Source organism: Taudactylus pleione, unplaced genomic scaffold, assembly GCF_031769625.1.
Source record: "Taudactylus pleione unplaced genomic scaffold, aTauple2 ptg000162l, whole genome shotgun sequence".
In the NCBI taxonomy this organism is placed as follows: Eukaryota; Metazoa; Chordata; class Amphibia; order Anura; family Myobatrachidae; genus Taudactylus; species Taudactylus pleione.
This window is the reverse complement of record NW_028284564.1, coordinates 2,434,690-2,460,069: the sequence shown is the minus strand read 5'-3', so window position 1 is coordinate 2,460,069 and position 25,380 is coordinate 2,434,690. Positions and strand designations below refer to the sequence as shown.

Below are 25,380 nucleotides of genomic sequence, written 5' to 3'. Positions count from 1 at the left end.
TGAACCTTATGTTGCATTGCTTGATAACCATTTGCAGCCCTTCATGAACTTCATGTACCCCCCACAATGATGGAATATTCCAGCGGAATAATGCACCGTGTCATTGGTCCCAGATTGTCCAGAATTGGTTTGAGGTACCAACGAATGGTGTGGCCACGTTTGCCCGACATGAACCCAATCGTGCATTTATGGGATGTGGTGGAGAAGTCCATTCACATCCAAGATCCTGCACCTACAAATATGACCTATATGCATATGCGCACACACACCTGCCCCATTATTGGGATGTAGTTATGAGACCGGTGGCCGCGATGCAGCAGGTCTCAATCCCGACAAGGGACTTAAGTTAGGCGTCGAAATACAGACGCCGGAATCCTGGAGGACCCAGCCCGAAAGAAGGTAAGCCGGGGGGCGCCCTTAGTAGTACCCACGGGGGGAATGGGGGGGAATTAGATTTAGGTAGCATACAGATCTGCCCAGCTACATACATTGTTGTCCATAGGCGAATCACGTTATGCTTGGCGCGTTCCTGTGATCGGAGAAGCGCATTCGCGGATCCATAAGATATAATGGGAGACACACTCCCACGATTGGGGACCCGCTTTTGCGTCTCCATAGGACTGAATGGAGACGCACTCCCGCGATTGGGGATGAGCCGTAGTGTGGCGCATAGCACGATTTGCGGGCACTATAAAGGTGGGCGTTAGCGTTAGGTTTTGGTTGGGGTTTGGGTTAGGCAACCCTATGGGGGAGGGTTAGGGTCAGGCACGAAGGGGGGAAACCTAAGTTTAGGCACTAACGGGGAGGGTTAGGGTGCGGGATGGGGAGGCTTAGGGTTAGGGGGAGAAGGGTATACTTACCCGACCCCTGTCAGGATACCAACCATCGGGATCTCCCTGTCGGTATTTTGGTAGGTGGCATCCCAACAGGCGGCATTACATGCCGATTCCCTATTATTAGGGCTGTGGTATATTTTTAGTTTTTTTTAATTAAGAAGCAAGATCTACTACAGTTTTCTTTTTAGGATTTTGTAATGATTGACACAGATGTAAACGGTTTTGAGTGGAGACTTCCTCTGATTTATTGACCTGCAATGGGTGATAATCCTCAAAGGCTGCAAGCTTTGGCTCAGATTAGGACTCTGTTCTATATACACTATGCAATTTGGCATGTAGTAATGTTAGATCTGCCTGTATTAAACAGAGTTCACCAAAACCAAAAGCATGCTGTAATTAGAATCAAATACTCTGCATTTTTTGTAAATTCATGATTTTTCTTAAAAAATACTTTCAAAGATCACCACTATAGTTTAGATCAGAGGTACCAAAACTTCGCCATAACAGTCCATATTTTAAGTATATCTATGCTTGAGCATAGGTGACTTAATTAGTCACCCAGTCAATTTGATTTAACCATCTGGATTCAAGAATGGATATCCGTAAACCCTGTACTGTAACGGCGGAGTTTGGGAAACTCTGGTTTAGACAAAGTCTAGATTGTAGAACAGTAGTGGGTGATATGCAAGCTTTCTGGCTAGAGACATTTATGCTCCCTTTCTAAATATTCGGAAAGAAATTATGGTTATAATGTCCCGAATGTGCATATAAACAGATGCAACATTTTGGGGCATGAACGCAATCATAAGAGGTTCAGTTACAATTGGTTTTATGGAATCACTCATTAATATACTTTTAATATAACCCACTTGAGCACCTGTAAATGTGTTGCTCATAACTGGTCAGAATAGTACTTAGTGGGCGATTTATCAAATAATATTTGCAGAATATTCCCTGAAAACACCAGTTTTCGGGGGATACCAGCAAATGTTAAGGATCCCCTGAATGTATGAAGGAGGGACCATAGAAGATACATATCTGCCCAGCTACATTGTTGTCCATAGCGCAGTGAATCGTGCTATGCAAGGCGCGAGACATACTCCCGCGATCGGAGCCGCGCATTCACGTCTCAATAGGATATAATGGGAGACGCACTCCCGCGATCGGGGACGCCCTTTCGCGTCTCCATAAGTTTGAATGGAGACGCACTCCTGCGATCGGGGACGTGCCATAGAGTAGCGTGACAGGCACGTTTGTGCAGTGATCAACCACAATGAATATGGGCGCATCCGTATCTCGGATATCTGCTTTGATCCCTACATTTCTGACAGGAGCCATAGCTGTCAGATTTCTAAAGCATTCTGGAGCTTGACCCCGATTGGATAATGCCATTTCCAGATGGCATTACATGATAATAGCCTATTTCTATTGCTCCCCAGTAACTCAAGTACCAGCCGATTGCCGTGCTAGCGCATTGGCTACTGGGAACATGAACTAGGAAGCAGTGCGAGAGAGCGTTAAGCTATCAAACTGCTTCCAGCTTTTCGCCAGGAAGGGCTCTCATCAGAACCTGGCAAGAGGATTTTAGTAAATTTGCGTTTAGATATTCATCTTCACTTTAAGAATTTACTCAAAAAAATATTTATCACATCCAAATGTGGATTGTGAAAAATATGCCCTTTGATATGGTTCAAAGTGCTACTATGTAGCGACTGCAGCTTTTTTCATTCCATGTTACGTTGTGCTTCATATACAGACTCAGGTGCACACAGATATACAAGTGTTGCATTTCAAATTAATCAGCACAGTCTGCTGGTGCATCCTAGTCACATTGCGGCTTAGATGCATTTTCGCATCTAAGACTCCCGACGCTAGCAGAGTTGCACGGGACCTGGTGGCTTACCCACGCCAGGCACGTCGCACTGGGTGGCGTATAGAGGCTAGATGTATAAGGAGACATCTGTAGTTTCCCCGAATCTCCTGCTCTGTTCTTAAAAGGAGCATAGCGAGGGCATAGGGGATTATAGGATCTAGGAAGTTGCACCCAAAAGGTATTTACGCCACTGGCTTAATGTAATACAGTTGTTGGAACCTACATGTAATAAATGTGTGGTCTTTAATTTTACTGTTGTAAAACTGGATTTCCAATAGCATTAACCAATACACCGGTGAGATTCACAATATGGGGTTTTATCAGCCCTTTGGAGCTTCAGCTTTGTGCATTATGGACTAAATCAGCCTCTCTGTGCTGCTCTAATAGTATTTGCTTTGGTGTCTTCTAGACATCGTAACGTTTTTCTTGTTTATAGTTTTTATATTTGACATGGACATCATGCTCAGATCAATGATTATAATATATACAATATAGGAGGAATGGATTCCACAATACCTCTAAAGATGTCCTGTGGTATCAGGCCCAAAGACGTTAGCAGCATATTCTAGAGCATCCCAGTTGCATCACATTGACAGTAGATGCATTTTCGGCAAAAAAAAGAAACAAAAAGGAAGTCTGGTGCTAGCAGAGTCTCACGAGACCTGGTGCGCCGAGAGGCCCCTACCCTTTTGCTATGAGGCCTGGCGCATACATTTCCACCTCTGCATATAGGTACTTAATGTAGTTGTGGCAGCTGAAGGTAGTTTCCTTAGCAACACATCTATTATGCAGCACAAGAGCTTACTGTCATTAAACTATGTCCCAGCGTGGTTGCTTGCAAGGAGGATGGCTTCTCCTATCAACTCAAAGGAATTGCTATAAACCTGAATCAGGATGACAATACCCTTCATTAATAAAGGCAGCTTTTCTTAGTGAAAGAACGAACCGCATTGACCAGGAGAGTGTTTCAAGCTGCAAAATTGTGAATTTATCTACATAACGGAATTCTCACCTGTCTGCATTTGAATGTGAATGTGAATATGTGCCCTCCCGCGGTCTCATGCAACGTTGTGCTGATATTGCATGCGGCGTCATGCCGGAAGGAGTGATCGTTCCGTCGTTCACTACACCGTTCTGATGTGTACCCAGGACCATACGATATACGACGGCCCATTTGTGGCCCAGAAGCAAGCGACATTGTTGCATCACTGGGGTGTAGCTGCATACTACTGTGCAGTTCTGTGACCCTGATGCTGCCGACATAGTCGCAATAATACCTAAGCCGCACGTTATTTATTAGACTCTGTTGTTCTGGTGAATGTCAGACTGGTGCAAGTTGACTGCTTGCAGATTCCATTAGTTACCGTCGGTTCTGTAGCAGTTGTCAATGGTTACCATTACAGCTCTGATAGCGCAACCAACATATCAGCAAATACAGAGCCACCTACACAGCAAATAGAGCTCAGAATTAGTTTCCCTGCCGCCTTGTACTGTTTTCCGGCCTCTGATTGACTTGATTTTATACATTTACCCCGGATTTTACAATTATAGAGCTATCTGACTATATTTAGATTAACATCACTGATATTTTGGGGAAATAGAAAAGACAAATCGTGCATTGTTTATGCACGATATGTGCCCTCCCGCGGTCTCATGCAATGTTGTGCTGATATTGCATGCGGCGTCATGCCGGAAGGAGTGATCGTTCCGTCGTTCATTGTTCACTGATGTATATCATATGGTCCTGGGTACACGACGGCCCGTCGGATCAAGGGACGTGCAGTCAGGGTAGGTAGAGCCTCCTGTCATACTCCTGAGATTTGATATAAAAATTATTAGAATAATACAAAGAAGATATTTATAACTTAATCATATTTGTTTACTGTAATAATTTTTACAGTTAACACTCACCAGCTTTGTGGAGCTCCCTGGGAGATGAGGCAGCAACAGCTGAGCCTCGCTTCTGTATAGACAAAGACTGCTTGCAGAGCTGGGGGCAGGGCAACAACACAGGCATTAAGCTGCACAGAAGAGATCTAAAAGAGGCATGCCTCTGAGTATGGGGGGGCATGCCTTGAGCACTGATGGACACCTTGAATGTGTCATGTGACCAGGAAGTGCACTGCAGTGTTTAGAGATCGGAGCTCAGCAGCAAGGGAAGACACAGTGATGCAGGTAGGGAGAATTAATAAACACCGAAGCTTAATGCAGTGAGGGGAGAGTTAGAGTGAGTAGTGAGACAGACTTTCAGCACTCAGAACCATCTCCATGTGTGCCTCCCCAGCCATTGACCTTACGCACATCACTAGTCGGATCCGATATATGTTGGCTGGGTGCATATCGCTCAGTCCGTACTCAGCATTAGTATACTCCCTACGTTAATTTTACAGTTGTTATACTATCCACAAAATATGGCACAATTATGAATACAGAATTGCTCCTTGCTGTTCCTCCTTCTGAAAAAAGTAGAAAAGCAGCAAAACATATTTTTGTTTGGAAGCTGTGGAGACTTCTGCTGTTGATCAGCCTAAAACTTGGAATTATGTAAGTATGTGCAGATGAAGAGATAGATTTTGGGTACTGATTCAAGGTAAAATAAAACTTCCGAGCACACACTTTTAATGGTCTAGAGACCCAATTCATCTACCATAAGTATTGCACAATTGGAAAACTTACATGCTCACAGACCACCGGGTCTGCCAAACCACAATTGTGTAATAAGCGCTGTGGATAAATCTTAGCAAACAAAATGTTCTTCTGGCTTTAACACAAAATGATAGAACCTCGCTATGAAGTATTCGGGATTTGGTACATGTGATTCACATAGCAATAATTCAATATAATGAATATTCCATAAAAAACAAAAGAACATATTTATAAATAAAAATGTATATACGGCTTGGTTGAAGTAATCAATATAAATAGTTTAATAGCATCAATAAAAGGACATTAAGTGTCTAAAAATCCAAAAAATAATAATATAAAAGTCTCACTTGAGACACAATATATAAATGCTGTCCACTTGATGGTAAATCACCAGAAGGGGGTATTCCTTCAAAAGTCACGAAAATATGGTAAATAGTTGAAATAAACATACATCGATTCTCAGTCTGGATTAATGTCCAGCTGTAATTGTATTTACCAGCCTCCAATGGAGCATCACGTCCTTATTATAATTCCACAAGGTGATATTTGGCGTGGTTCCAGAGAGAGGAGTTGGCTGGATGAAGCAAAGTCGCCGGTCCGGAACAGAGTCAGATGAACTCCCAATGGGATGAGCGATAAGGGGGAGCAGCTAAACGCGTTTCTGACTATCCCCCTATATAGAGGGGGGTAGTCAGTCCCCGCTATATAGGGGGCTGACTACCCCCATTTGAACCTGCAGCTTAGACAGCGCCATCTGATATCCCATTGTTTTTTCTTTCTTCTGGCTTTAACCCACTGGTCAAAACCTGTCCTATGACTAATCCAAAACAATAATATCATTAGGTGTTTTGCTATCTTCCATTTTACTTCATAGAATGCACCCTTAAAAGAGTTTTTATTATTTATTTATTTATTAACAATTTCTTATATAGCGCAGCATATTCCGTTGCGCTTTACAATTGGAAACATAAATAGAACAAAACAGGGTAATAACAGACAGATATATAGGTTGGAAGGCCCTGCTCGTAAGCTTACAATCTATAGGGAAATAGGCATTGATACACAAGGATAGGTGCTATATATTGCATTTTGATCCAACCAGAATGCAGAGTTTCTTGGTGGACTGCATGATCCAGTCACACAGGAATGTCGGCCAAATATCTGGAGGATATGAAAGAAAGACAATGTGTGAGGTTATGTGTGGACTGTGAAAGGGGATGTAATTACATATGGAAGCTATGAAGGTTATGTGAGGGGTTCTGGAATCTGATAAGCTTGCCTGAAGAAGTGAGTTTTCAGGGAACGCTTGAAGAATTGGAGACTAAAGGAAAGTCTTATTGTGCGTGGTAAGGCATTCCATAGAGTGGGTGCAGCACGAAGAAAGTCCTGTAACCGTGAATGAGAGCAAGTAATGCAAGAAATCAGAGGACTACAACTAAATAGTTACTATTTAGTGCATTTTCACAATGTACAAAAGAAAAAGTTTTTACATAGTCATCTATACTATAGATCCTACAATATCTCTCTGTACCTCGGAGCCTGGTTGCTGACTGTTCCTACAGTAGATTTAGTGAAGGATTGGCAGAAACTAAGTTTATACTACAGATGTATGCTTACACATCTTTGCTGCAGTTGCGCCAAAAAGCCCCTTTCAGCGTGCCAGGTCCACTGAGACTGTGCTAGTGCCGGATGTCTTTTTTGGTGAAAATGTGTCTAAAGTCACAATGCCATGCAACTAGGATGCACCAGCAGACTGCTGATGCCTTTAGCTGAAGGCACGAGCTGACAGGGCTGTCTCCCGGGAGCCCCAGTCACTGCCTAAACTGTTGCTGATATAGATCCCCTTCGCCTGACCATGACTTCAGGCGCTAAGTGGACTGGGGGTGGGGCTACAGGCATGGGCAGAGCAAGGGGTGGGGTCACATCAGAGAAGACCTAAATAAAGCAAGTTAGTGCTTGAGGTGTGAGAGGGTGTTTCAGTGCAATCTGGTGATCTGTGAGGGGGGCTGTGTGAGGGGACAGCGTGTTCTGTGAGGGGGGCTGTGAGCGGACAGTGCGATCAGTGAGGGGGGCTGTGTGCAGGGATAGTGTGTTCTGTGAGGGGGAGCTGTGTAATTGGACAGTGCGATCTGTGAAGGGGGGCAGCGTGATCTGTGAGGGGGACCAATCCCAACAGCAGATGCCCGACAGGATCAAGATCCCGACAGGGGCAGGTGAGTACCCTAACCTCCCCTGTCCCCCACCTAACCCTCCCTTAGGGTTGCCTAACCCTAACCTACCCTCGGGTATGCCTAACCCTAACTCCCCCTTACTGCTCCCTAAACCTAACCCTCCCGGCGGGATGCCTAACCCTCCCCACAGGGGTGGCTAACCCTAATCTCCCACCCCAAACCTATCCCGAACCCCACTAGACTCCATAATCCTAACCCCCCCCGTGGCTAACGCTAAGGGTGCCCCGGACTTTCCTTCATTCGGGGTGGCGTCCTCGCCATTCCGGCGTCGGGATTATGATAGGCGTCGGTATTTCGGCGCCTATCATAAATCCCTAGCCGGCATTCCGCTGTCGGGATTGTGACCGGCAGCCGCAATCCCATGTGAGGCAGGGTGTGTGTGTGAGGCTATGGGGGGCAGCATGTATGTGTGTATGTGAGGCTATGAAGTGCAGTGAGTATGTGTGAGGCTATGAGGGCAGCGTGTGTGTAAGGTTATGGGGCAGCGTGTGTGAGGCTATAGAGGGCAGCATGTATGTATGTGACGCTATGGGGAGCAGCATGTATGTGAGGCTATGAAGTGCAGTGAGTATGTGTGAGGCTATGAAGTGCAGTGAGTATGTGTGAGGCTATGGTGGGCAGTGTGTGTGAGGATATGGGGCCAGTGAGGGGTAGGGGGCACCAAAAGAAACTCTCGCCCTGGGTTCCACTTTTCTATAATCAGCCCTGTGCCCAGCAAGTATTTGTCTGCCCTCCCGGTCCCTTCCGTCCGAGGCAATCATCAGTTGTATATGAGGGGTATAAGCAGCATGTATAGGAGGGGTATAAGCAGAATAGAGAGCATGTATAGGAAGGGAATATGCAGCATGTATAGGATCCCTTGCTGTCACGTGGGATCGACAGCTGTGGGATTTGACCTTCTGGTCCCGCAGGCAGCATGGAACAGGTGGAGTCCAGAATGCAGAGCAGGAGTCAACCAGCAACGCTGTGCAGTCATTCAGGGCTTCAACACAGATGGAATAGGAGCAAGCCTCTGGAGCGTGCTCTGTCTGCCTGTCCTGTCTATGTTCCATATCCTATGTGTTTGCCTGTCCCATATCCAAGGTGTCTGTCTGCTCTTTTCCATATCCTGTGTGTGCCTGGCCTGTCTGTGTTCCATATCCGGTGTGCGCCTGTCCTGTCTGTGTTCCATATCCGGTGTTTGCCTGTACTGTCTGTGTTCCATATTCGGTGTCTGCCTGGCCTGTCTGTGTTCCATATCCGGTGTGTGCCTGTCCTGTCTGTGTTCCATATCCGGTGTGCGCCTGTCCTGTCTGTGTTCCATATGCAGTGTGCACCTGTCCTGTCTGTGTTCCATACAATGTTTGTACTAAATACATTCCCTGAGTCCCTGGATTATGCAGCTGGTATTTAGAGTCCCTTTGAGGGAACAATAAACTGTGTTCAACGGCAGGTTGGAAGTTTTTCAGCAGGTCCCTAACACTGCTTTCCCCTGGTCGGCCCTTCATGTCCCAGTCCAACACTGTATACGACTGAATCCCTACATTTGTATACGAAGTGCTACATTGTAGCGGCCGCAGATTTTTTTAATTCCAAGTTCCATTGTGCTTCATATACAGACTCAGGTGCACATAGATGTACAAGTTTTGCATTTCAAATTAATCAGCACATCTGCTGGTGCGTCCTAGACGCGTCATATTGTGACAAATACATTTTCATAGAAAAAAAGAGACTCCCCAACTTTAGCAGAGTTCCACGCCACCTGGCCGCTCACTCACATCAGACAAGTTGCGCTGCGTGGAGTATTGAGGATAGATGTATGAGGACACATCTGTACAGTTTAAAGTTTTGTCCTTTGTGCACATCTTACAGAATAAGCCAAGGGAAGATGAAGTGTTAATCAAAGTGCTCCTCCTGTGCTTGCTTTCATATAGCAAGATACTCCAGGACCAGAGATGATGGGAGTGGAGGGTCAGCATTTGAGTTGACTATATGAATATAGCACATAGGTGGGACTGCAGGCAGTACAGAGTAAATTTTTTTGGGAAAAACTACACCCTATTAATTAGTAGAGTTTAATCGCACTTGATTTTCTGTAACTGACTCTGCTCGCCATAATTGCTGCCTCTTGCTCCTTCCAATGGTGCTGGATACCAAATCGCCAGGCAAGTATTAGCTCAGTCAAAGGTGCTCACACCGGGGGTTCACTCTGGCAATTTGGTATCCAACACCATTGGAAGGAGCATAGTTGTACACTGTGGCTGTCTGATTACTCCCGCGATTATACAAACACTTGTCTGTAACTTACAGGCGGAGGGAGCAAGAGGCAGTGATTACGGTGAGCAGACTCGGCTAGAACCGCAGCAAGATCCTGCTATTGGGTCCCTTTCCACAACTGGCCGTCCACAGACTCGGGACGGAGGAGGCGAGGTATGCTGACGGCAAGCAGAATTGGTACATTGGTACCAACAGCTTTAAGTGGGTCTCAATACATGACCGGGTAATTATCCGGAGTATTTCCAGATAAACATTATTTAAAGATATGCAACAAAGTTTATTTTGCTCCATCTAACTGTGAATATAATTTTCGAATTACTTGCTAACTTTATATCACTCAGGTTGATGACATTTCGACTTATTTTAAGTCAGTAAATATTGGCATAAGAGACCAGTATATACTGCCTTTTAGGGCTACCCTAAAAGAGTGATTGGCCATTTGACTGAATCGTCATGCATATTCAAGTACTAATTAGAATGTACGTGACTTTTATGTAAATGTGGTGAATACAGTTTAGAGACATTTAAAGATACTTGTTTCAATTAAGGGTTATTAAACTATATATATATATATATATATATATATGTATATATATATACACACATACACTGTGTGTGTGGGTATAAATATATATATATATATATATATACATATATATATATATATACATACATACATATACACACACACACACATATAGTCAGGTGCATAAATATTGGGACATTGACAGAATTTTCGGATTTTGGTCCTCTATTCACCACTACAATGGCTTTGAAATGAAACAAACAAGATGTGCTTTAACTGCAGACTTTCAGATTTAATTTGAGGGTAATTACATCCAAATCAGGTGAACGGTGTAGGAATTACAATGGTTTCTATATGTGCCTCCCACTTTTTAAGGGGCCAAAAGTAATGGGACTATCAACTCAAAAGCAATTTCATGGACAGGTGTGGGCTATTCCCTCATTATTTCATTATCAATTAAGCAGGTAAAAGGTCTGGAGTTGATTCTAGGTGTGACATTTGCATTTGGAATCAGTTGCTGTCAACTCTCAATATGAGATCCAAAGAGCGGTCACTATCAGTGAAGCAAGCCATCATTAGGCTGAAAAATCAAAACAAACCCATCAGAGAGATAGCAAAAACATTAGGTGTTGCCAAATCAACTGTTTGGAACATTCTTAAAAAGAAAGAACGCACCGGAGAGCTCAGCAACACCAAAAGACCCAGAAAGACCACAGAAAACAACTGTGGTGGATGACAGAAGAATTATTTCCCTGGTGAAGAAAAACCCCTTCACAACAGTTGGCCAAATCAAGAACACTCTCCAGGAGGTAGGTGTATATGTGTCAAAGTCAACAATCAAGAGAAGACTTCACAAGAGTGAATATAGAGGGTTCACCACAAGATGTAAACCATTGGTGAGCCACAAAAACAGGAAGACCAGATTAGAGTTTGCCAAACAACATCTAAAAAAGCCATTACAGTTCTGGAACAACATCCTATGGACAGATGAGACAAAGATCAACTTGTACCAGAGTGATGGGAAGAGAAGAGTATGGAGAAGGAAAGGAACTGCTCATGATCCAAAACATACCATCTCATCAGTGATGCATGGTGGTGGTAATGTCATGGCGTGGGCATGTATGGCTGCCAATGGAACTGGTTCCCTTGTATTTATTGATGATGTGACTGCTGACAAAAGCAGCAGAATGAATTCTGAAGTGTTTCAGGCAATATTATATGCTCATATTCAGTCAAATACTTCAGAACTCATTGGACGGCGCTTCACAGTGCAGATGGACAATGACCCGAAGCATACTGCAAAAGCAACCAAAGAGTTTTTTAAGGCTAAAAAGTGGAATGTTATGCAATGGCCAAGTCAATCCCCTGACCTGAATCCGATTGAGCATGCATTTCACTTGATGAAGACAAAACTGAAGGGTAAATGCCCCAAGAACAAGCAGGAACTGAAGACATTTGCAGTAGAGGCCTGGTAGAGCATCACCAGGGATGAAACCCAGCGTCTGGTGATGTCTATGCATTCCAGACTTCAGGCTGTAATTGCCTGCGAAGGATTTGCAACAAAGTATTAAAAAGTGAAAGTTAGATTTAGGATTGTTTAGTTTGTCCCATTACTTTTGGCCCCTTAAAAAGTGGGAGGCACATATAGAAACCATTGTAATTCCTACACCATTCACCTGATTTGGATGTAATTACCCTCAAATTGAATATGAAAGCCTGCAGTTAAAGCACATCTTGTTTCATTTCAAAGCCATTGTATTGGTGAATAGAGGCCAAAATATGAAAATTCCGTCAATGTCCCAATATTTCTGCACCTGACTATCATATATATATATATATATATATATATATATATATATATATACACACATACATACATACATACACACACATACAGTGGTTTTTGCTCCAAGACGATGCCCGACCACATGTCGTTGCTGTTGCACTGGCAGCACTGATTTATGGGAGAGCACTGAAACACCCTCCATATAGCCCGGACTTAGGGCCCTGTGATTTCTGGGCATTCCCAAACCTAAAAAAACAACTGCGGAAAGAAGTTCTCAACAGATGATGAAGTGAAAAATGCCACAGCTGCAACACTAAAAGTAACAGTCTACTGCACGTCTTTGAATCATTGTTGAAATGCTGCAAACTATGTATTGAATGAAGAACTCTACTTTGAAAAAGAAAAATGTTTAGATCCTGTGGAGACATCTGATTCTGAATAAAAACCATCAGTCCCATTACTTTGCAAATCAGCCTTCGCAGTTTAAGGCCCCTACACACTAGACCAGGGGTCAGTGAACTTTTTTACCTTTTACCCCAAAATATATTTAGATACGCCGAAAGGAAGGAAATCCTATAGTAGTGCCCCCATAGTTATGCCCCTGTAGCAGTGCCTCCATATAATGCCCCTGCAGTAGTGCCCCAATAGTTATGCCCATGTAGCAGTGCCCCCATAGTTATGCCCCTGTAGTAGTGCCCCCATAGTTATGCCCCCATAGCTATGCCCCTGTAGTAGTGCCCCCATAGTTATGCCCCTGTAGCAGTGCCCCCATAGTTATGCCCCTGTAGCAGTGCCCCCATAGTTATGCCCCAGTAGTGCCGCTTGTACTTAAAAAACAAAACAAAAAAAAAACAACTTACCTTAATCCCCGCTCCTGCATCCGCCGCCGTCCTGTCCGCCCCGCCTGCTCCTCGGAACTATGGGAGAGACGTCATGACGTATCTCCCATAGTGCGCATGGAGAGAGCCGGAAGCTGGAGTTCAGAAGAGAACTCCAGCTTCCGGCTAACGCGGCGCTGCAGAGAAGGAGCCGGGTGCCCGCTGGTAATAACATCTCAGCGGGCGTCCGGCTTAGAGTCTCCCTGTGGTGCCAGGCTGGAGGTCACTGACGCCGGGTGCAGCAGGTGCGCCGCTGCACCCTGCAAAACCAGTACGGCGAGGGTAGTAATTTTGGGCACCAAGGATTTTTTGTTTTTGGGTCACTAGTCAGTGGCCCAGAATGCAGCAGGTGCCAAGCCATTGTATGGATGCCTCTTTGCCAAGTCATAGTATAGATGACCTTGGATGCTTAGTACTTGCATTATCAGGAAAAACAAAAAACACAAGTAGCAAAATGATTACCAGTTAATCCAACCAAGTTGATTAAAAACAAAATGGTAACAAAAGTTGTCAAACAAGATATCCAGCTATAAATAAAATTATACTATATAACCCTGCCGTGTTTAGGTGGGTTTCTTATAGCTAGTTATACAGTCCAAAAACATATTTGTAAATTAATTATTAAAAAGATAATTTAGATAGTAAGCTCCAATTGGACAGAGACTGAAGTCTATGATTAGGACTTTCTATTCAGCTCTGAGTAATATGATGGCAATTTTATATAACTGGTAATAAATTACCACCTATTATTTATGTTTATGCGTAATTAGTGGGATTACATAAATAAATAATAATATTATAAAATCTATTATTACATAAAAAATAATAACCATGCTGATTCGGCTACTAAAGCATGCCCGGGGCTGGTGTCTCTGGACTGAACTAAACATTTTCTTGATCCCATGATTATGGCTGAACACAGCTGGATGATTGGACACAGTAGCAAACGAATGCAGATATCTTTGGCAGTTGCAATACCATTTATTACCACGGATTGGTGTGAGTAAAGAGAAATTCAATTTTTAGGAATGCTATCTAAGCTAATATATGTTAAAGTCTTGAAAGTGTTTCCAACCTTCTGGCAGTGAAGGGGATAAAAACTAAATGAAACTTTGGCAAACTTCATCAAAATTCAATAAATAAGTAGTGAAATGCATAGATGTAGCTAAAACAACTTTACATACAATCTTTGCCATTTACAAACAAGTCTAGTTGCTGACAACAGCTACGTGCCTTAAGAATGGCTGTCACCGGTTGTCAGGACAAGCGACCACCCCGAGTCTGGTACCTAGAGATAATCTCCCACATACCATAACATACAGAACTTCTTCTGTATTGCATGTTTAAAAGAACCAGCCTACTTTGCTTCTGGCACAGGAAATTCAAATCTCGTCAAGACTGATATGATGCAGTGTAGAAGTGGCTTTGAACATGCACTGTCTGGAGTACTCTAAATGAGCACTTTCTAGTGTTAATGAAGTTAAAATCTAAGGTTTTATGGGAAGGAAAAACAACTTACAAGTACATGGGGAAAGGGGCACTGAAAGTGAGATAACTGATTTAATAATCATGGGTTAAAAATGCACAAAATAAGAACAGAGGGGAAAAGCCATATGGTTCTTATCTTCAGACAAGAACGTTATTTTGCCTTCAACACACTTTCAATCCAAATGCTACATATTTTCCGGAGTTCTGGGCAACACACTGGATAATGACAACATGTTCTAAAAAAATGCATAAAAAACTGGCTATAGACAGAGCATGTCGTCAACATTAAGTTCTGCTATTCACAAGTAACACAGGAACTGTCCTCCTTTTCCTAAGGACTTACAGAAAATACTCCACTCATTCTTAAACAAATGTACATTTAGCTTGGCAGGCACATGTGCCAAATAAGTCAAATCACAGAAGAAATATAACAAAAACATGGAAAAATATTGGATTAAAATAGCTCAAATGTTCCAGATGATTTACAACTGCAGCCAGAGTGAATTACAAGTGGTGTAGGCTGAATGTGAATACACACACGTTTTTTACCTTAATAGTGTGAATTTCTTCAAGAAGTCTTTGTGCCCGTCTCTGATTCTTCAGCTTTAGTTCTTCTGTCCCCCTGATACAACAGAAATACAAACAGAATGCAAGATAAATTACATCAGTTATACGGAAAAAGACAAATGAATAAAACAAACCACAAAAAGTAGTATCGCAGACATTTAGATGTACATCATATGTTATTAAAATGTGCTTGGCAATAAATAAACTGTAGCACAAACAAAAACATGTGTGAGTAGCAGCTGATGTATGATTGCTGTTGTCCTGGCACTCAGGCTGCTTTTATCTGCCATTACAGAATGGATGCGATTGGGAATGATTACTTATGAAAGAAAAGATAGAATACATTTTGGCTTCCCTGACATGAAGCTTTTTGTGACTTGTGTTCGCGTAACTGAGGTGTGTTATGTACTTTACGTTACATTGGTGGCTCTGTGGTCTTACCTAAATGACAGCTGAGTGAAAGGTCAGGTTAGTAGCAGAGGAGAAAAAACAGGCCCCTTTTCTTTAGTAGTTAGTCTGCACTATGCTTCAATATTCAGTTCTGCTCAGCTCTTGAAACTTAAGCTTTCTGTTTGCAACTATTACTAGTAGGTCACAAGCACTTCTTTTCAATTATTTTTTTTTAATTATCTAAAAATTTGATTTATTTACATTTTTTTAATTTAGTTGAAATTTTTTTTAAAAACATTTCAATATTTTAGTAAAAAAAAAATAATAATTTTTACGGATGTCTACTACCTCCCCAGTTTAAAAAGTTACAATATTACCACCCCCAGTAGCATTTCCCCCATCTTCCCCCAGTGGGAACAGATTAACAGAAGTCCGCTTCCCAGTTGAGGACTCCTGGAATAAACACTGCCAAGATTGCTGGGAAATAACCTTCGGCCCAGACCAGAATGTTTTCCACTTCCCACATGGCTGCCCGACTTTGCATGCCTCCCTGATGGTTGAGGTAAGCTACTGCAGTTGCGTTGTCGGACTGGATCTGAATCGGCCTGCTGTGGAGGAGATCCTGCGCCTGAGAGTACTCTGTACACTGCTCAAAGCTCCTGAATGTTTACGGGCAGGCGACTTTCCTTAATTGTCCACCGTCCCTGAAAGGAATTATGACTAACTACCGCGCCCCATCCGCGAAGGCTGGCACCTGTCGTGAGAAGTTTCCAATCTTGAATCCAGAAGGGGCAATCCTTATCCAGATGGGAAATCTGTAGCCACCATGAGAGGGAAAGCCGATCAGACTATACTGTCCGTTCCACCAGGAAAGAATCAGTTGTTGCAGAGGCCTGAGTAGAACTGGGCGTATTCCACTATATCGAAGGTGAACACCATAGACACCAGGACCTGCATTGCTGAGTGATTGGATACCCTCCGATTGTGGAGCAAGTTGCGCACGCGCAAGTGTAGTGTCAAAATCTTGTCTGCTGGCAGATCGATCATCTGTATTCGAGAATCCAGAAGTGCCCCCAGATGTATCATCTGCTATGTCAGAGATAGGGAGGACTTTTTCCAACTGATGAGGCAGCCGTTTGTTTGCAGACAGTCTACGGTCAGCTGGAGATGGCGTTGTAACACAACCCGTGAGTCTGCCAAGATAAGGGAGGCCATCTAGGTATGGCAGAATTCTGACTCCCTGGTGCCTGAGGTGTGCCGCCATAACCACCATTATTCTGGTAAAGACCCGAGGGGCTGTAGCCAGAACAAAGTGTAGTGCCCGAAACTGGTAATATTGCTGCAGAACAGCAAATCGCAGGAACCGCTGGTTGGTTGGAGTAATAGGTACATGCAGGTTATGCATCCTGAATGTCAAGAGAAACCATGAAATCTCCAGGCACTATTGCCAGGACAATTGATCATAAAGTTTCCATACAGAACTTGTGCACTCTGATAAACCTGTTGAAGGATCTGAGATTGAGAATAGGCTGATGAGACCCATTCGGAAGTGAATGGCCTCCAGGAGGACCAGGGCCTGTATAGGGTCTGATGGGGGACCTGTACAAAAAATTGCTGGGAAGGACACCTCAAGAAAGTGAGGGCATACCCTTGAGAGACCACTTCTTGGACCCAGGTGTCTTGTTTGATGCCAAGACATGGCATACTGAAAAAGTCGGCCTCCCATCCTGGGATCCCCCAGGAGGAGGCCCGCCCCATCAGGCGGAAGGTTTGTCGTCAGGCTTAGAAGCTGGACGTCTGGCCGACTAAGGCTGCTTGACTTGCGGCTTGGTGGTCTTAGACTGCCTGGGAAAAAACTGTCCTCTTGCCTTACCCTGGGGGCGAAAGGACCAATAAGACGACAGCCTGGGCTTAGAGGCAGTTGCTGATGGCAGAAAGTCAGATTTAGAGGCTGCCACGGTAGCCACAATCTTGTCCAATTCCTTGCCGAACAGCATGTCTCCAGAGATGGATAAAGATTTAAGTGCCTTCTTGGATCCCAGGTCCGCCTTCCAGAACCGTAGCCAAAGGACTCGGTGTGCGACTACCAAAGCAGCAGATGCCTGAGAGCAAGGAGTCCAGTATCAAACGCAGATTGTCCCAAATAAGAGGCCGCTTCCTGGATATTGGGAGATATATGCCAGTTGTTCCCTGGTAGTGTCTAATGGCAGGCTCTCTTCCAGTGCCCCTGCCCATCCTTCGATAGCCTTAGCCAGCCAGGCCGCAGCCATAGCTGGCCTAGTGATAGCGCCAGAAAGCGAATAGACTGACTTTAGACAAGTTTTTAGCTTTCTATCAGTGGTTTCCTTAAGGGAGGATGTAGACGGTAATGGCAGCATAGAGTTTTCTAACTAAGCATGCCACATGCAAATCAACAGTGGGAGGGACTTCCCACTTAGTACACTAATTAGTTGGGAGAGGGTAAAAAGACGCTAGTCTCTTTGGGACCTGGAATCGCTTGCCAGGAGTACCCCAAGCTTCTCCCATGAGCTCAGTGAACTGTTCTGATTGAGGGAATTCAGCCTTAACCACCTTCTGACGTTTAAACAACAGGGTTTTAAGTTTAGGGGCCGGTTCATCATTCTCTATATTCAGGATTAATTTAACCGCCCTGACTAAAGCAGGAACATCCACTGTTGATTGACGGTGCTTCTCATCTGAGTGTGAATCGGAGAGAGAACCTTGTGCGTCATCTGCCTCCTCAGATGATGTGCCCGACTCCGAAAGACGGATGTGGAGAGAGGATAATACAGTTTGCCTATGTGCTTTGGTGGCTAATGGTCTGCCCGCCTGAAACTTTTGCTGAGAGGCGGCAGACATTTGAGCCATATTCTGATGGGGATAAACATCCATCCAAGGTGACTGCATAGGGGGTACAGACATTGTAGGTTGTAACAGCTGTGGGTAGCCCATAGTAGGAGGCAGCATGGGAGTTGATAAACCAGGGCTTGACAATTTTTTCTAAAATCTAGGAGCCAGGATGAAAGTGTAGGAGCCAGACCACCGTTCCCCGTCCCCCCCAAAAAAGTGAGTGAGTAGCACAGCTCTGTATTTTATGCAACTGTTATACACACTATACTAGTCCACAAAATGGTCACAGTTGAATGGATACAGTAAAATGGAGGCCACCTCACTGCTCTGCACAGCTCCCATGCTCCTCCCTCCAGTAATAAAGGACCACATTTCACATAGAATAAAGTTGCCAGAAAGTACAACAAAACCCCCCTCGCCTCGTGGTCACACCATAGACCCTACTACCAGAGAGCTCTATGCAGCTTGAGATAGGAGCCCGTAGACAGCCGGGATGTACAGGAGGATCAGCGTAGACTGGGACAGATGGCAGGGATCAGAGCAGGCCAAGATGGAGAGGAGTCGTCAGCGCAGGCCGGGACGGACAGAGGCACAGCAGTCACCACAGGTGACACTCAGCATATGCACTCCTGTGCATGATATGAACATCGCAATACTATAGGCACGAATCTCTGCCGGAGCTGATGAGTATCTGCTTCCTCCCTCACTGCAAAATCTAGTAGCCAGGCAGCAAAATTTGGTAGCCATGGCGACCTGGCCCCCGGGATTTGTCGAGCCAACGATCCACTAGCTGCGTCATAACCTGGTATAAGGAGGACACCCAGGGTGGCTCTTATACCGTGGTTGGTAGTGTGGTTAGTAAATCTATAACAATTAGTACACAAACTATCCTGTATAGAATCCTGAAGGGACAAGCCCACAAGACAAGATTTGCATGTAACCAGCACAGGGACATCAGACTCCTTTATCCTTGTCTACAGAAGACAAAGGCAGCAAATAGCACACAATAAGTGTTAAGCTAACAATGCAAAGTGACAGCCTTCACAAGTACAAGTAAATTACTATTGAACCCCCTACACACCTGGTAGCTGAAGGAGAAACAGCAGTGATAGGAATAACTGACAGTCAGAAAGTTAAAGTGTATCACCACAGCAGAGCTAGCTCAAGTTACATACATATAAACAGAATTACAATGGGCTCTGAATCAACTACACAAGCAAATAGGTTGGTAGGATTTGAGCACTGTATAACCTGGCCCCTGGGGAGAGGTATACAGGGAGACTGGACCCAAACCTCTTGAGACCAGCAGCTTCAGCACTGAATAATAGTTATTGAGCATCTCATATAGGGAGTAGAGTAGGAGGAGCAGACCAGTAGCGGAAAAGATCTTAATGAGGGATCGACGTCTGGGCTGGGGGAGAGCTTATAACCCCTGGGTGCGCTGGCCTCGTAAAAAAAAAATAGCCGCTGCCACAGTCCCAAGCTCCAGTAGTCTAGTGGGTGAGCGGACGAACATGTCGCCCCACTGCAGCGCCCTCCGGCATGTTTCCACCACCGGAGGTAAGGACTGCCAATTACCTGCGTCTCCGCTGCCTGACTGCAGGCCTGGGTCCCCAGTGGCACCGCTAGCCAAGCCCCACTGGCAGCGCCAGTGGAAGTAGATGGAGCAGCAGCACAGGCATCCATTAGGACGCCTAGTACTGCTGGTTCTGTAGTAAAAGTAAAAGAACATAACTCAAAATTAACAGCTTGGGACTGCTAAAGCAGTCCCCCTGTTATCAAAGGTGTGACTGATCCTGTCCAGCACCAAACGAAAAACTGTCTGCCTGTGGCTGGGGGCGGGGTATATGTGGAGGAGGACCGATGCATCCTGGGAGCTAAAGCTTAACTGTTTGGTGCCTGGATCACTCCAGCCACACACCCCCCTCCCCCATGATATCTCTGTGGATCCTCCTATGGTCCCTGAAGAAGAAATTAGTAAAGCACTTAATAAATAGACCATTAGTTGTTTAAGCACACATGGATGGATGCCATCTGGGCCAGATGCTTTACTTGTAGTGCAACTGCATCACATCCTGTGTAACTAGTAATGTGGGCCATACATCTATGGCCTGATTCCCCGTTCTGCCAACACTGATCAAAAACTCTGTCCAGCCAGTGGATCGGGAAAAAACAGCATGTTAAAATCCTGATAATATTTTGGTCATGACTGGTGAATCGAGGCTTTCCAAAATGTTAGAGATCCCAGATTCCCCAAAACCGACAGAACAGGGAATTGAGGCAATCGATCACAGATGCATGGGCCCCAAAACATTTAATGGTGGGCATTGACTATTACAGGTTGAGTCTCCCATATCCAAAATGCTTGGGACCAGGGGTATTTTGGATAATGGAATATTCCGTATTTTGGAATAATTGCATATCATAATGAAATATCTTGGGAATGGGACCCCAATATACACACAGAATGCATATATGTGTTATATGCACCTTATACACATAGCCTGCAGCTCATTTTATACAATATTTTCAATAATTTTGTGGCTCAAGCAAAGTTTGTGTACATACAAGAAATAAATTTATGTTTCATTTACACCCTATACACACAGCCTGAAGGTAATTTTATACCATATTTTTAATAATTTGTGCCTTAGACAAAGTTTGTGTACATTGAGCCATCAAAAATCAAAGGTTTTATTATCTCAGTCATGCCAAAATTATTCCGTAATTCGGAATATTCCGTATTTCGGAATATTTGGATATGGGAGACTCAACCTGTACTCCAAAACCAAGATTCCTCCTTTGTGTTTTCTCTTCATCAACTATTTTTCCTAGGTGTGGTATAAAAAGTTGACCGTATAAAGGTCGACCTGACTGGTTCGGAATGTCGATATTGAAATGGTTCACATGGTCATGACCATCATTCTGTAGACATGTATTTAGGTTGAAAGGGTTAAATGGTTGACACATTCAATAAAAATGGTCAACATATGACATGTTCACACTAAAGATAGATTTTAATATTTATAATAAATATGGAACATTTTACAAAACATTTAAATAAACACAGAGTTAAAAATGTATAGCTTGGTTACATATTCTTCATTTATTTTACACAAGTCTAATTAATGTTATTGAAACTTATCTAACCACTTAATCTAATAAAATATTACTAAGGGGGGTATTCAATTAGGCTGCGAAAAGTAGGAATCGGCATAATTTTCGCCTATTTCAATTATCCCCGTATTCAGTTTCAAAGACTTTTCGGGGATAACTTTTCACCATGTTTTACATGGCGAAAAAAAGGGCAGAATTGGGGTTTAGGGGTGCAGGCTTAAAAAAAATAGTCTGCACCCCTGGGAATAGCCCCTAAAAACGAACTGTGTCAAAAAATTAAAAAAAAAAAAAAAAAAATAGGGACATTCCCCAAAAATTAAAAATTTGGGGTAAAAAAAAAAAAAAGGGGAAACAGTGTTTAAAAAGAGCTAAATAGGTTCAGGGGTGTTCTGCAAGTATGCGGCAGGTGTTTTCTAGAATAGGCTATTAACGGCAGGTGCATTTCTGCAGAATTTTTTAATAATGAGTTTAGGGACTTAAAAATATGCTAGTACCCAATTTCATGTACCTCAAATTTGATGGGACCACTTCAAAAAGTGAAAAAAAAACCCCTAAGTGCTCTTCTGCATCGGAAAAACCTGCACCGGCTATTTCAAACCCAGACTTTCTTCTGCAGGCAAAACCCATAGTGATCCCCCATGTGTGGACATCTTTAGGGGGTCCCAGGCACATTTCCTGAAAATTCCTGTTTTTTCTCGTAGATCCAAATTCGCCGGGTCCCGTTTTTGCTCATTTAAATTGAATACATGGATAAAGCGGGCACGCACCCTATACTTTATCCCCAGAAAAGCTCCGATGTGGAGCGAAAAGTCCAGCATTTTCGCTCCCTAATTGAATACGGGCCTTAGTCTCCTTACAGCATAGTTCTTATGCAAACATACCTACTATGCTTTCATACAATAGATACGAGTATAATCCATAAACAAAGTAACTAACTTTTTCGACTTAAGTTTTGCAATGTGCCGTGTAAGCTTGCGAATTGTTAGAACTTTCACCCTCTTCACATCTTTCCGCATCTTGACTACCTGTAGAAGCAAAAAAAAATAAATAAATCACAAACATGAGAAAATGGAACATTGTTTTTAGTACAGAAGCAAAGGGGCTATCGCTGCAGTTAACCCGACGGAGGGCCGGGAGATCAGGAACATCGAACATGTTGAAAAATACAGATTTTCCGATCCCGACCCAAAACTGGCAATGGTAGATGATCAGCAGAGCCGGAAATCAAGGCCTTAGATGTACAGTATATGGGCCCTTTAATGATGCAAATGCCAGCATTCAAATAGTTTTGTTGCTTAAATTACAAGAAAGTTTGTCAAATGCACACATTTTAAAGATGTTCAATGAAATATGTGCTTACTGCATGTTTGCTGAGTTTTAGAAGCCTTTAAAAAAAACTTTCAGGATTTTTTTTTATTATTCTGCTTACTTTGTATTTTTGAACTTTGGAATACCTTCATATCATAATGTAATCTATTTTTGAAGCTTTTCACTTGTATTTACTAGGTGCTATGAAATGAGCCATAAATGTTTGAAGTTATAGTCTTGTGTATGTAACATTATACTTTACAGAAAGATATATTACTGTAGCTGCATTAACCATTCGTTTTATGAAATAGTGGCTTATATTATAAACGGTATCAGTGCATCATGAACTCGTTACCTGTGAGACATTCTTCATACAGATGTGTCCTCATACACTAATGTTGCATTACCGCCAGATAGCCCATCTTGGCATACCAGCCCCCTTCGGATTGCGGCACGTGGCTTTTCAAATCTGTATACGAAGTGCTACGATGCAGCGGCCGTGGCTTATTTCCACGCCAAGGTCCATTGTGCTTCGTAAACAGATTTAGTTGCTCAGATATACAAGTGTCGCATATCAAAATAATTGATGCAGTCTCATGAAGTGCTTTGTCACAATTAACATGATTTTCGGGTGGAAAAGGCGCAAAAAAGACTTTGCGCAAGTTGAGTAGCACGGGACCTGGTGGCTCACTGGCACCAGGCGTCTCGCACCGCATGGCGTATTGAGGCTAGGCATATGAGGACACACCTGTAATAAGATAGGCACGCATGACAACATATAATGTCTGCTGACACGCTGGTAACAAAGTCATAACACATTACTATCGCAAGGAATCCAATTCACAGCTACTCTCTGCTGCATAATGGCTTATTTCATGGAGCTGAACCATAATCACAAAATATTAAAGGTCTCATGACCCCAATTAAAATATCTAAATACATAATTGCACATGCGTGTCATGTACTTCTGTTTCCAATGAGCATACCATTTACTCAGTAATGAATGGTGGGCGGGGGAGCATAAGGGGAGAAACGTTAAAGAATTCAAATCCCACACATTCTTGTAGTTTGCAGAATTGTAACACGTTAATCATTTCTTCATACATTAGTATTAGATTCACAAAATAATCCACCAAATCAACATCAATTTATTAAGATGACCACAGCTACAATAAAGTGCTGAAAACAGCTTGGAAGCGAGGAGTGTATACACTTTGTAACCACAGTATTATGGCTGGCTTCATTAATCTAAGATAACATTTATACGCCTTAAATAATAGGTTTCACATAACACATATAAACATGTAGATGACCGATTCATTTCTTTAAATGTTAAAATTCCACAATTACTGGTAATGTCACACAGGCTCGTTTCATTTCATGTTTCAAGCGCATCATATAATAGAAATACATTATTTAAATTTGTAGGTATTAGTAAAACAGAAAAGATGTAATCAGTGGCGGAACTAGCGGCGGTGCAGCCGATGCCTTGCACCGGGGCCCATAGCCGCCTGCATCCAACAGCGCTGCTGCACCCGCCGCCAGTGTCCCCCGGGCCCCACGGTATTTAAGTGTAGTGCGGACCGCAGTGAGAGTGGTCCGCACTACACAGTAACAAGCACACCGCCGCCACCCCGGAGGGAGCCGGGCTGTAGCTCACTCATGAGCTCCGCCTTCTGGCTCCCGCAGTGAGTGATGGGAGAGACGTCGTGACCACTACTGGGGGCACTGCATAGGGGGACCACTACTGGGGGCACTGTATATGGACCACTACTATAAATTGAGAAGCCCCGCATGCAGACAAGTATGGCTGTGGCAATTGAAATATAACCCAGACACTGATATGCACAATTGAATTTGTCTGAAAGAGAAGTTAGAAAACAATGGTCGGAGGTTTGCTTAAGAAGTACTGACAAGTGTATTCTAAATAGGCAGAGGAAAACCTTTGGATTAGCTATCAGACGAAGTGGCAACGGCAGTCAGCTGGAGGTCTCCACCCTACTTGAAAGTGAACCTAGCTGCTTGTAACAACTTGCACTGTAGTTTTAAATATGTTAGAAATGGATTGTATATATATTAAATCCATCATAAATACACTGAATTGCATAACACACACACATAGACTTACATGCATACACACATTAAATAAAACAAATATTATCAAAGCACAAAACACAAACGCACCACAAATATTAGCGAAACTACGCAATATTCTTACACTTACACATTGCACACTTACATAAAAAGGTTCCCTAGCATTAAGGTTAATATTCAAGGTTTTATTCATTATTAAGTATTTTAAGATCTCAGGCTTAGTATATGATAAGCAGACCGTGCATGGTGCTATTCTAAACTACTGTTTATTTGCAGACTTCCGGTTCCATTGGTGGGGAAATCACAACATGCGTCTGCAAATTATGGATAGAGAGATAGGCATTAAAATGTACTCTGTAATGCAGCCAGTTTAGACTTATTCAGCGGGAAAATGGACACAAAGAGCTGTTGGAGGCTGGACTGTGATCTTACAAACTGACCTATGAACTGTATTGTAACAGAAGAACCAGGAAGAAGAACCAATGGGATTATGCCAACTTGTTCTATTGTATTGCCTATCTCTGCAAGCTCCCT

The 25,380-nt window shown here is 43.3% G+C and overlaps 1 protein-coding gene across 1 annotated transcript in view; it reads right to left on the bottom strand.

The window, feature by feature from the left end:
* SRFBP1 (serum response factor binding protein 1) overlaps positions 1-25,380 on the bottom strand; it is a 113,851-nt gene that overhangs the window by 51,309 nt on the left and 37,162 nt on the right. Inside the window, exons 2-3 of the mRNA XM_088475087.1 lie at positions 22,381-22,469; positions 15,070-15,142 (exon numbers count right to left, since the gene is read on the bottom strand). Coding sequence (XP_088331213.1) covers positions 15,070-15,142; positions 22,381-22,469 — 162 coding nt within the window. The remainder of the gene's footprint in view (positions 1-15,069; positions 15,143-22,380; positions 22,470-25,380) is intronic.